This window comes from Bombus flavifrons, chromosome 8, assembly GCF_040668555.2.
Source record: "Bombus flavifrons isolate JBK064 chromosome 8, iyBomFlav1_principal, whole genome shotgun sequence".
Taxonomy (NCBI): Eukaryota; Metazoa; Arthropoda; class Insecta; order Hymenoptera; family Apidae; genus Bombus; species Bombus flavifrons.
This window is the reverse complement of record NC_138449.1, coordinates 11,136,126-11,148,857: the sequence shown is the minus strand read 5'-3', so window position 1 is coordinate 11,148,857 and position 12,732 is coordinate 11,136,126. Positions and strand designations below refer to the sequence as shown.

Genomic DNA, 12,732 nt, shown 5'->3' with positions numbered 1-12,732 from the left:
TGCCGTGCCGGGGTTCATATACCCCCAGGGCAACTGCAACGTTCCACCGTACCACCAACCAATCAATGGAGCTTCTCTACCTCTCTGTCTCACCCTGTTTCTCTCGTCTCTTCTCCCTCCGTCCATTCGTCATTCTTTTTCTCTCGATTTTCCTCCGTTCTATTCGCGACTCTTCGTCCATCATACGTAATATGATTGCATCGTACGCGTCACACACGCGCCGTCCCCTTCCCGAGATTTATACGGTATTAACGTTGACAACGCCGAGCATCCTGCCAACGCCACCCTTGCGGATGCGTGTACCCACGCACCGCGGCAATCTATCGAAACTTCGTTCGAGTTTAAACAGAGCTATGCTAATCCTGCTAACGAGTTATCGAGGACGAAAACGACGGCAATATAGGGAATGGAGGTAGTCGACGTGGCTCTCCTATTAAACATCACCCTAGGTCTTTGAATAAACGATGGTCTCGACATGAGTGGTGCCGTGAAAATTGTCCTGTCTCGTTTGATGTTGCTTATTTCTATTGCTATCTTTGAAGTCTCTCTGAGACTCTGAACGGAGTTACAGCGTCGAATTTCATTAACCGCCTCATTTCATTTCCATTCCTTTGCCCGTGATGTCGATGACGCTTAAGTTAATGACATAGGTAGCCTCGATAGCTTTTTCTTCGTTTAATCGGTACGACGTATGAAAACCATGGCGCGTACCATCGTAGGCGAAAAGAATTTTTCGATCATCCGGCTATGACCGGACGCTACTTTTCTCTTCACGAGCATTTGTTTACTTTACGTAATCACTCTTTGTGGTCTTCGAGGAGAGTAGTAAGGTTTCCCCGGGTACTCTGTGATACGATCATTGCCTCGTGAGAGAGAAACGATCCACGGATCGACGCGTACAATTGCGTTGAAACGACGACGGGAGAAGCGACGCCGAAGCGCGACCACCAACGAATCGATCGATCGCACCTTAATTAGCACAGCGATTACATGCTCGCTTGATCGATTCACCACATTCGGCCTCTGTTTCCCTAGGTGGGGTCGGCTCGTCTGTTTCGTGCAGATGCTCGTTAAAATCGTCATCCCTCTTCTATCGTTTTCAACGATAATACCAACGTTCGACCCTCTGACGCGGAATATGTATATCCATCGACTATAGCAGAGGTGAAACGTTCTCTTGGTCGTTGAGAATTATTTATACGTCCTTTATAATTATTTATCCCCTCGCATGTTTAACTTTGTATTTGGGGAACTATTTTTATCAACGTTTACCGTTGCTCTTTCCGTTACTATCATTGTCGTATTTCAGTTGTTTTCGTCACGCGTCGAACTTATTCCTCACGGAATGCTTATAGGTCGAGAAATAGGAAAGTTGGTGGATTATCGACGAATCTCACCGGGAGTTCAGTGACCCTAGAAAAACTTCACGGACGGAATTACTGCTCCCGTGGCGGAGCTGAGTAGAATTATGCTCGTGCACGGCCGTATCGGCGGATCGATGACGAAGGTGGGGCCAAACCCCAAAAACGTAGACTTCGACAGCTGGATCATAACCGAACGAAAGAACAGGGTTGTTCGATTCACGTTTGTCAACCACGTACCTACGAACGATTCACGATCTATGTTTCTTCATACTTTTGATCTCTTTCACAGGAGGATATTAAATCTTTCTCGCTGAAAACTGCATGTAACGCGTTTCTTTATCGAAACGTTCGTAAAACATTACGCGCAAATCGAAACTACGAAACTACCGGTCGTACGAGCGAGAATAAAAAGCGATTCTAGACATTAATAAGGACAAATTTCCCTCTTGGTTCAACGACCAGAATATTGTTTCGCCGTTGGTTGTCGCTAAGGCGATCAGAGGCCGGCAAACTTTCATAATTCCAACGGTAATGCGGTGACAACTTCCTGTCGCACCGTGTGGCCGGTTTTAAAGCCACCGAACATAATGAAACGCGTTCGCATATGCGTCCACTACGTGTCCCTATTTTTTTCTGCATACCGTTTCGCATCTGTTGCAAGTCCCGTACCCCGGTCCCAGTTTCGTTCCCTCTTTTCTCATGCGGCTAGACAATACCGACTTGCTCCCTCGTTCTCTTTCTTTCGTCAACGTTAGGTTCGGTCATGTACGTAATATGCAAAGAACCTGGTCAATCGTTCGTGTCCCAACGAAAGCAGGAAGTCAATCGAAAAAATCGTTTCTTTGTTTAATTCGTTAAGGCTAGAGAATATAAAGATCGTTTTTCGATAGTGATTTTAAACGAGAAATTGATAGAGGCAGCGATGTGAAGTATAAATTGTACTTTCGTTATGAAGGCAAGATGTTTTCGCTGTTCCTAATTATATCGAAAAATCTGAGTAGATTGATGATACGGCTTATCGTCGTTCCAATGCATAGATATGAGGCCAAGACAGGCTTTTCCGTATACCTCTATCGTGTATATTTATAGTGTTTATACGTGGATGTATTTATAATTTCAGTGGTAGATGGTTGGTGGACAGTTGGTGCATGCACCGACGAGCTGTGTGCCGATTACTCGTGCTTTTGGAGCATTCAACGGTTAACATAACGCGAATTCTTTCGAGTCATTTTGCTGTTCTTTCTAATCGGCTGCAAAGTGCAGAGACCTCTCGGACATTTATAAAAAGACTGGCGAATGATCGCTATTAAATTTTCGTAAGTTTGCGCAATAGCTTTAAAAATGATTCAAGGCGAGGATGCATCAAACAGATGCGTGTCCAGGAAGTTCTCGCAAAATAGTTTGATTCGTTTGGCGCAGTGACGTAATATAACGGAAATGAATTTCCGAAAACACGAACTTGCGGTTATTGGCACGACCGCCAAGTGTTGCTCGGCTTGTTTCGTCAGCGGTGCATAATTTTGGCCTACTGTCATTTTCGAGACTGGCCTCGCTCGATCTGCGAAGATAAAGCCAGGGTAAGGTCAGGGATTCTTCCTCGTTACTTTCCCGCGTTCGTGGCCAGCCACTTGCATCGCTTTTGGAAATTATTCATGGCGGAAAGGATGAAAACAATGCCAAAAATGTAAAACGGCAAAACTCTAAACAAATCGAGCATAAAGTGCGTACGTAGGAAGCGACGATCGATGAATCAAAGTAAAGCAATTGGAGTGGGATAATCAGGCAGAAGGTTCCCCGAGTACGTCGACTTTATCCTTGAGATTTTTCACCTCGTTGACTTTGACTCTCGCACGAGTTGTAGTGTTTTGTCAGACGCGGATTTTTCTTTTTTTTTTCTTGCCGGTTCTCCTCAAAAGATTCAATTTCATGGTCTTTGGCAAATGGCCACCAGCGAGTTTCGACGATGTAATTCATGGTTTCGAGTTCACTACCGATCGAGTGCGGCCTCGTAAGGGGTAAAAGTACTCTTGTATCGACGCGATAGCGCACCGAGACGACGGGGGTCAAAATCCGTGAAGGGGTGGTCATGATCTGATGCAAGGGGTGATGCAAGCAGGGTGAGGGAGGCTGGAGGAGGGCGGTATACCTTCTGCCTCGTAATGTCGGGGAGCCATGTTGCAAACATTTCCTAACGAACAAACCCCTGCAAACATCTCGAGGGGACACTGAAATATTGTATGTGAACTGTCTGTACTTTGTCGACTCTCTTGTTAACAGGACGCGATTGAAATAAAGTGACAGGTGTTACTTTTAAACCGAACGACAGAATAAACAAAAATCGTGACGCGCTACTCGACTCTCGAGATTGCAAGCGTTCAAGAGCGAACCGTGAAAGATTTATAGCTTTACTTTGCAAATAATTTAAACGCCGTGATACAGTGTGGAAATTCGAAATTTGGCAAAACTAGACAAGGGGAAAAAAAGGATGTTTAGAGGGGCCAGAGAGTTCGATCGGCGATGGGAGGTCACAGTTTATTTAAGAACGCGCATACGTCTCTTATTAGTTCGATCGGCAACCCCTCGCAGCGTACGCGCGAGTCGGTAGGAGGAGATACGTAATAAAACGAGGGGTTCGTAGTGGGCTGGCGACGAGCTTAGCCGAGGGTGCGCGATCGCTACCGAATCAAGCCGACGTTGACCGAACGAGCTCGCCGAGCTGTGCAAGCCGCTTGAACGCGACTGGCGTGTCCAGTCTCTAGGCAGCCTCCGCCCGTGTTGTATCGTTATTTCCGTTTCCTTAGTATAGTGTTTAACGCTTTAATTTCTAGTCTCGCGTAACCCTCTACACATTCACATATACACGCATATACATACACACGTATATCGTATTCTATTTTTTTTACACACATACATACACACATACGCGCACGCGCACATATACACGTACGTTTACATCATACCCACCGTATACCTCCGACCCCTCGTTTTCTTTATCACGATCGACGAATACGAAATTTGGTGATCCCGTTTTACGACGATATCGAACGCGACTAATTTTCGGCAGAGCCGCTCGTACACATACACGTACACTCACACGTATGTGCTCGTCAAAGTGAAACCGAGGGACCGTCGACCAGGAGGCGAGCATAAATGCCGATTTACGAGCGCTCGCGTCGTACTTTTCTTTCATTGATTTCCCCTTCTGTTCCGGGCGGCGGTGCGATAGCGTGATAGTAGGTGCACGTAAAGAGAGAGAGTTAGAGAGAAGACCAGGGACCGGCGCGATACATCGATCAGCACCACGAGAGTAGTCGCGTAGCACGGGCCAGTTGCACGTTGCTCGGTTTCGCGTGCGACCGAAAAGAGCTTTCGGAAGAGAAAAGGGAATAAACGTCGAGAGACGGAGAGGAAAAGAAATAGTACGGAGAGTGTCGCGTCTCGAAAAAATAAAGAAAAGTGTTTTCTGTGTTTCTGTGTGGATGTGTGTCGTGTGCTTACGCGTGCATCGATCGTAAAGATAGAAAGGTGTGGATCCTGAAAAGACCGTGGAAACAGGTAAGCCGGGTTGAAGATTCGTTCTCTTCGCTTGCTTGGGTTTCCCGATTTTCATCTGTCTTCCATCCACTTTAATCGCAAATATCTCATTGTCAGTGAGAGATACGCTGGATGCTGCGTGTGCAGCAGCTCGTTCTTCGAGGGGTTTCGGAGCACGTGCCTTGCGAGTTTCGTGGCACATTCTCATTCTCACCCTTTGCTTTTTGCATGCTTTCGTCGTCGTCGTTCTTTCTACACGCCACCCGTCCACCGCTTCGGTCCCACCATCATCCTCATGACCGCCACTTGCCTTTACCCTTTCCCCCTCTGCTGTGTGCCGCTGCTACATATTCCTTTCCGATAGCAGGACGAGCTACTGCGTTTTTGCATGGCTCGCGTGTACATGCGTGCGTGCGTGTGTGCTTTCTCGCGCGGAAAGGGGCGTCAGCGAGCGCGGGAGGGGATTCCCTTGGAATTGTGGCGAGAGGAAGGGGTCTCGTGCGCGCACCACAGAAAGCGAGAAAGAGGGAGACAACTCCCGAACCACGACCAAGCGAGAAAGATAGAAGGAAGGGTGAGGGAGGGGTGAACCAGCGAGGCAGGGACCGAGGAGTCGCGCTCGTATTGATCGGTCCCGGCCACGCGATTTTCACGATCCGTCGCCATGGCCACCTGGCCACCGGCTGAAGATCGTATCTGCCAAGCGTACGTGAAAATCGAACTTTAACCCCCTGCAAGACCCACCTGCTACCTTCGTTCGAAATTTAGATTGTCTTCGGGGAAATCTCCGGATATCCTCCCCTCAAGGATATTGAATCCTCGCTTCTTCGTTAGTTCTGTTAGCTGCATTATTTATAACCTGTGTAGTATATTAATTCCTTAATTTACAACATCGAATTATAAATGACGGACTATAGTTTCAAGGTAATAAAAGCAGGTTGTACTCTTAGCAAAGTTTCGTACGAACTCTAATTTCAGTTGCAGTTCATTACACCGAGGATCATTAAGTAGAAATTACGCGTAATACTTCGCATAATTTTTCCATATCGTTAAGCGCTTTACAAAGTATATGAAACCGTAATTATCGTAATTTTCAATCTCGTTTCGTAATCTCTGTCTTTAAAAAAATTAGATTCGATATATGATACTTAAACACCTGTGAGTTAAAATTAAAAGCGACAAAGAAACGTGGAAGGCTATCTGTCGCTGAACGATTCCCCGAGAGACGATCGTAAACGGAGATCGACTTTTGCGAGGCCCAGTCTGGCGAAAGGGGGTGGCTTTCCGCATTGTGGCGCGGACAACCCCAGGTTGCGCGTATATGCGTACACGCATCCATGCATAACGTCCATTGTCGTCGGATAATGACGGTGGCACAGGAGTCGCGTTTCGAAGTCACCGGCGAACGATACTTTTTCGATGCGTTCTTCTCGTCCGACAATGGGGTTTCTCGGCTTCCATTCTGCCGTCCTAAAATATCGCGATGCCGGCCATCGGAGTAACAGAGACAGAGAGAACGTGGATCGATAACTACGGAAGATGCGGGGCTACGATAACTGCTGGCTCCGACATTTTCTCCGACTGCTGAGCGCGCCTTTTTCTTCGCCTCGTTCGTAAACACCATCAAGCCCACCAAGCAATCTGTTGAAGAATACCGTCGGCACTTTTCGAAGGGGTTCATTCTGTGCCATACACACAACACAGTCTACGGATTATCTTTGAACAATCTTTTGCTTCTACTAAAAGTTTAGCTATTCTTAACGCGTCGACGACCACTGACGCGATGTTATATCTTTTTGGAAAATTAGAAACCGTGATATTTATAGGCGGACTCTTGGAGTCTTATAATTTTCTGGTATAAGGTTTCTGTAAAATTACTAGTCACGAGCGTAGCGATATAGGTTTCGTGGATTTAAAATTTCGTGGAACGTTCGTCCTGAGTTAGGCTTCTTTCCTTCAAGAGGATTCGATTCCCCTAATAGGAAATGTTGTTGGAAACCTTTCGAAAGGCTCCCAGGAGGTCTTTGACACCCTGTAACCGTAACACGAAAGCTATGTCCGATGCGTTTCGAATAGAAAATTTGAATTAACACAGGCGTCCGCCGTCGTAGTTTATTCTTTCCCATGTCTCGTGTTGGATACGGCACATTATTCGATGCATACGATAAAAGCTATCTATCCTGTACATATAATAAAAGATATCTCATGAGAGAACGTGGTCAGTTCGATTGGGGTGACCACAGCCATGAGACACAGAGGCTCCCAGCGTGGGGTGGCTCCAAGGACAGCTGATGACTACGTTGAACGACTGACAGAGGCTAGGAGGCGGAAGGGAAAGAGAGAATTAAAATGTACACCATCGATAGCTCGTGCCGGGTCTGATATACGTACATGTCGTGGCAGCTGTGTGTATTCGCCTTAACCATGAACACCATCGGCACCCTACGGCCATCGCGTATAATTCCCCTTTCTCTCTTTCCCTTTTTTTTTCTCCTTTTATTTTGTCCGCTTTCTGTCTCTTTCGCTCGAGGCGTGTGCGACCACATACCGGGTGTTTCGATCAAAATTACTTAATTCTTCTTACGAGTACGTTGGAATAGGAATCGATAGACGATCGTTCGTCGAGATCGTTGCACCTTTTGAACTAGAAAATATTAAACGTTAAGTTTCTACGTCTATTCATTTTTTAAGTTTCCACGGCATTTTCGCTACGTTTGATTAGACATTTGTTGAAAATATCATTTGTTGTATTAGAAGAAAGAATTTGGTATATAATGAAGTTTAATTGGAAAAAAGATATATAAAATTTTAAAAGGGAATGGAATGGTAGACGTACGATTGATATTGGACACCCTGTAAACGCATCGAGTTCGGTGGTTTGGTTGGAAGGGCGGAAGGGGAAGGCACGAGGGAGGCGAGCCCTTTAAACCAGAAAGGGGGGTCGTCGCCCCTTTAAATTATCCGCGTTTCTATTGGACCTTACCCTCGTCCCTACCAACCACCACCTCCGCCTGTTCTTTTCACGCTGTGTTTTGAAAGTCATTGTCAGATTACGTCAGCATCCAGTTGCGTGAACCATGAATTTTCGTAAGTTGCCCGTGACCGTGCCACGCGTCTTGTCTTTTCCAGTTGCTTTTAATTTAATCTACGAAAAAGATAATGATCCTCGCGTGTCGTTATAGCTAAAAAAAAAAAAAGAAAATAAAAAAAAATAAAGAAAAAAAAGGAAAAAACCTTTTTCAAATGGTTAAAAAAATTCTTCGTCGTAAGCGAATCGATTTGAACAATTCCTATATATGTATTAAGAACTGTTTATAATGCTTTGTTTTCATTAGCGAAAATATGCTTGTTACCATGTAAATACCTAATATGAGCAAAGACCTATGTCTCTTCGAATTTGTATTGTCAGTGCCGCAAGAAGCTTATGCATCATTTACAGCGTGTTGATTAGCAGGCGTTTTTACGTCCTTCAAAATTCCGACGACAGCCCGTGTTTATACTTGTCTGTTTCTTCCTGTGTTCTTCCTCGTCGCCTCGATAACCTAACTTTGACATGTTAGTTGAATTTATCGAGGAGCCCCTAGCGAGATATCAATATTATCGTTGGGATAATTATTTCAATAAAAAGAATGTACATGCGAAACTCAGTGTCCGCGAGTAGTGGAATCGAAACCGGGAATTTATCGTTATAATTTTACAAAATATTCGAACAACGTTTCAATGGTTGAGTATCACTGTCTGTCTCTTGAGTTCCCAGTGACACACTTGTTTCCTTACACGATAAATAAACAACAAGGTGATCGATTGCATTGTAATAAAGAGCTTTAGAAGGTATCGTCGATCGGTAGACGCCAGACGATTGACATTATCGATGCTGACCCAAGAGAGTACCGAGAGATAGACGACGAAACTATTTTAGCAAAATACATAGAAGTTGAAAAGAAACGTATCAGCTATTCGTTGCGTAACGATAAAAGGACGCTTTCTTGTTTCAGATTTCGTACGTAGTTAGAGAGAACTCGGTAGAAGACTGCAATGATGGCGAACGGAATGGACACAGTCGTGCAACAAAATGGTGGATCCACCCTCGGACAGGCCTCGCAGGAAGAGTCCAAGACGAATCTCATTGTAAATTATTTGCCACAGAGCATGACACAGGATGAGATTCGATCCCTCTTTGCGAGCATAGGCGAGGTGGAGAGCTGCAAGTTGATTCGCGATAAACTCACCGGTAAGTTAAACTTCCACTGCATCCGTTATCGCGGTCGATGCTAAACGATCGTTATTGAAAAATTTGCAGAAAATTCCTTGTTCCAGTGTGATGGAATAACAGACAGTTGCTCATTGTTGTGATAATTTTAGCGGAAAGTTACTATTACGATAGTACGGATAAACGTTCAACATAAGAAGAAGTTACGTCTTTCTACACTTGTTTATCGATTTCTAGACGTTACCGAGGGACGGTGTTTAGTCTTGGTCGAGTATTCGGCATCGATTCGTCTGCGCCTGTTTATTTTGTATCAGTCCCCTTTGAAAGCCTTTTCAAATCGAATACAATCTCGTAAAGACGCGATACAACTACGGTACACAGTATAAATCATTAGGTCACAAGTTGAATAATACAAATATCGCGGTTTCAAACATCACGTGCCCATTGATTTCCTACATTTTTATCATGATACTAAACACTCGTAATGTCACTCCAGACGATATTTCTTTAAAGTACCAACAATCAGTCAGAGTTCTCCTTTTCTTCGAACAATCGTACGAAGAGGAAGAGCTACACCACACGTTTTCATCGTCGAAGAATCCATCGAATTTTTATCGATAATCTCGGGAAGCTGACCGAGGAATAAAGGAACGATTACGCAACTTCGTGTTTCCGTTATCTTGGTCGACGAATTTTTCCGCTGCGCTGACTGACCGTGCACGTTCGAGTGCGCGTAATCCAGCGTAATTTCGCCTGGCGTACTCCCGTCTCTGAATTCCGTGCGTTAGTGGAGAGCACGTGCGTGGACGTCGCGACGCTATTTCGGGCATCGGAGTAGCGGGGGCGTCGTTTGGTTCGAGCCTCTGCCGCGTTATATTCGACCTCGCCGCGATCTCTCAGGGCCGTATTGCACCGCTTGCGTTTCCTGTTTTTCAAAAACACTCGTCGCTGTCACGTACTCGTTTACTCAATGAACGAACACACGTTTACTGTACGCGAACTCTGCGTTTTCTTCCAATCATACCTTTTAATAATCGTAAAAGACGGAAATATCGATCTACGTGTATCTATCGTTTTTTAAGCGTCCAATAGTCTAATATGACGGTTTATTTTCTGTTACAGGTCAGAGTTTAGGTTACGGTTTTGTTAACTATCACCGGCCTGAGGATGCTGAGAAGGCGATAAACACGCTCAACGGTCTTCGTCTGCAAAACAAAACGATCAAGGTTCGTTCTCTTTAAATACCTCTAGACATACCAAACTATCTATTTATTAGGATTTCTTTAGATATATATTTGGAATTAAATACTCGACTTGCGAGCTAAAGTTCCCATGAATGATCTGATTTATACGCACTACACGGGTTATATGCTATCACGAACTCGAGTCTACTTTTAATCCAAGTCTAACGGAGCCTTTCATTAACGCATTTACATAGTTTGGCCAGAAATAAATTAGCCACAACTCGGGAACAAAAGGCTCGCGAAAATCTGTAATAGCTTGTCGTTATTGCGTTTTCTCGCGAAGTTGCGCTTCGAAGTCATTATTTTGTCAAAGCTAATTATTTGAAATATGTTATACGAACGAGATTATTCATGATATTAGACGGTGTGGCGATGATGGAAATAGGCTGGCGTGAATTCAAAGACACTATCGCATCTGCTATTTATTAACTCCACCAGAACAGATAAAATTGTTCCGCTCACGTACCACGTACATGATGTTAATCCACTGAAAAAAGAAGATTGAAGTAGAGTGTCTCCTATCTGTAGTTCCTTCCGAGTCACGTATAACGCATTTACCTACAAACTTTTCTAATTCTGACTTGCGTTACTTTTTTATCGGTTGGTATAATTAACGAGTGTTCACCTTGGCAGGTATCGTACGCGAGACCGAGCAGCGAGGCGATCAAAGGGGCAAACCTGTACGTGAGCGGTTTGCCGAAGAACATGACCCAACAAGACCTGGAGAATCTATTCAATCCATATGGCAGAATCATCACATCGCGGATACTTTGCGACAACATCACCGGTAAGTTGCTAATTACCTGACAACTGACGAGGATCGTATCGGCCAGTAGAATGTAATCAGCCCTGTGGAAGGCCATGGAATTCGGCAGCTCTAAGGGAAAAATGCCGTTTCCCTTCGCTTTGTTCGAAGAGCAAAGTAGATTGAGATCGCGCGAATCAGACTCGCGGCCGTTCAATTAGGAGATTCGTTAGGAAGCTTGGTGAACAATTTGACGAAGAATTATAAAAAGTAGGCCATGGGGTTTTAGTCGTATTGTGGGGTGGATCGGTGCGCCTGCAATCAGAGCGAGAACGAACACGATCGTTGTGAACGAGTGACGAATATTTCAATTAAATTTTAGACAGCGAACGAGAACGCTGTATACACTTTTCGTTGGTCGATGTCGTCTCGGAGCTGCGTGATCTCGTTTACGCATCTTTCATTCCGATCTGTTTAACGATTGCTACTTTCTTCCTTTCTTTTTCTCTCGTCCATTTTTCTCTTTAGTTAGTAACAAAGAACACTTTGTATTCGAGATCATTCGAGAGGACACACGATCGCAAATTTTCGTTTTTGATTCCATACTCTTTTGTCTTTTTTTCGCTCGTTATTGTTATTTACGTTCTCAGCTTACTTTTTTGTTAGCAGTGCATTCTATTTGCATCCCCAGTTTCACGCACAGCCTCATGGCCTAACCACCCTGTACTGTTACATTTCTTTTATATCCATATTGGCGTTTTTCGTTGTTAGTTCCTCTGATTGTGAGTTGTTACCTTTCATTTTGATACATTCGTTACCATCGTTCGCACGATTAATCAGTTCTGTTTTTGTTTCTCTCTTGTTTTCCTTTTTGGTTCCTGTTTTTCGTACTGTGTCGTTAATTTTTGGTGTTCTACCGTTATAGCTTCATAATTTTATTTATTTTCTTATTACGACACTGGTGTTAGGATGCGTATCGTACGTGGAACCCACCTCTGTTTCTTCCTTCGCTCCTGACTTGCTTGTATTACACTCGTTCCACAGTGCGATCCTCGATTCGAACGATCAATTTCTGTTTTCTTCTTTTTCTTTCTTTTTTTTTTTCTTTTCTTCATTGTTGTTGCGTTTCGTTTCTTTGCATTTTTCAGTTTATCTTCGAGTACTGTTTGAACAGAAAGCAAACAAAAACGAGACTTCTTTACATACTTAAGGACGAAGAAATTTTTAGGCGTAAAACATCTAACAGAATGATCGCTCGCCCCTTATTCATCTCATTGCGACCAATTTTGATTTATTGTTTCTTCAGACACCGATTATTTTGATTATTCGACATCATGAAAGAGTGAATATCATACGAGGAACGTTGTCGAAATTTATTTCCAGATCGAACGTCTTTTTTCTCTGTGCCTAGTGTTGAATCCATTTAAAACCTCATGCTCTATTTATTTGTTCCTTTCTTCCAATTTGAATTCATCGTAATTTCAAGATCACGAGATTCAATACTTTTCGAGAAAAAAGCGTTCTCCCTTTGTTTTCTTTCTACTACTTTCTTTTCTTATTTTCTTCTTTCTTTTATTCTCGTCAATTTTTATTCTTTCTTCCGGTTATTCGTTATTACATACCCTCCCACCTAGA

At 44.0% G+C, this 12,732-nt stretch overlaps 1 protein-coding gene and 1 long non-coding RNA gene across 13 annotated transcripts in view; one reads left to right on the top strand and one right to left on the bottom strand.

Moving 5' to 3' along the window:
- Positions 1-12,732, top strand: part of LOC138182768 (ELAV-like protein 2) — a 57,735-nt gene that overhangs the window by 17,187 nt on the left and 27,816 nt on the right. For 4 of the 12 annotated variants that reach the window (XM_069118954.1, XM_069118951.1, XM_069118952.1 and 1 more), the window contains exons 2-4: positions 8,894-9,129; positions 10,231-10,334; positions 10,986-11,139. In XM_069118954.1, coding sequence (XP_068975055.1) covers positions 8,934-9,129; positions 10,231-10,334; positions 10,986-11,139 — 454 coding nt within the window. In that variant the 5' untranslated portion in view covers positions 8,894-8,933. Of the gene's footprint in view, positions 1-2,481; positions 4,920-8,456; positions 8,622-8,893; positions 9,130-10,230; positions 10,335-10,985; positions 11,140-12,732 lie in introns of those variants that run through there. The other 8 variants (XM_069118956.1, XM_069118958.1, XM_069118960.1 and 5 more) reach the window with 8 other exon arrangements.
- LOC138182770 (uncharacterized) lies at positions 7,766-9,428 on the bottom strand. The gene is made up of 3 exons (XR_011173909.1): positions 9,128-9,428; positions 8,263-8,478; positions 7,766-8,080 (listed from the first exon to the last, which is right to left on the bottom strand). It is a non-coding gene; the product is annotated as an uncharacterized LOC138182770 (long non-coding RNA).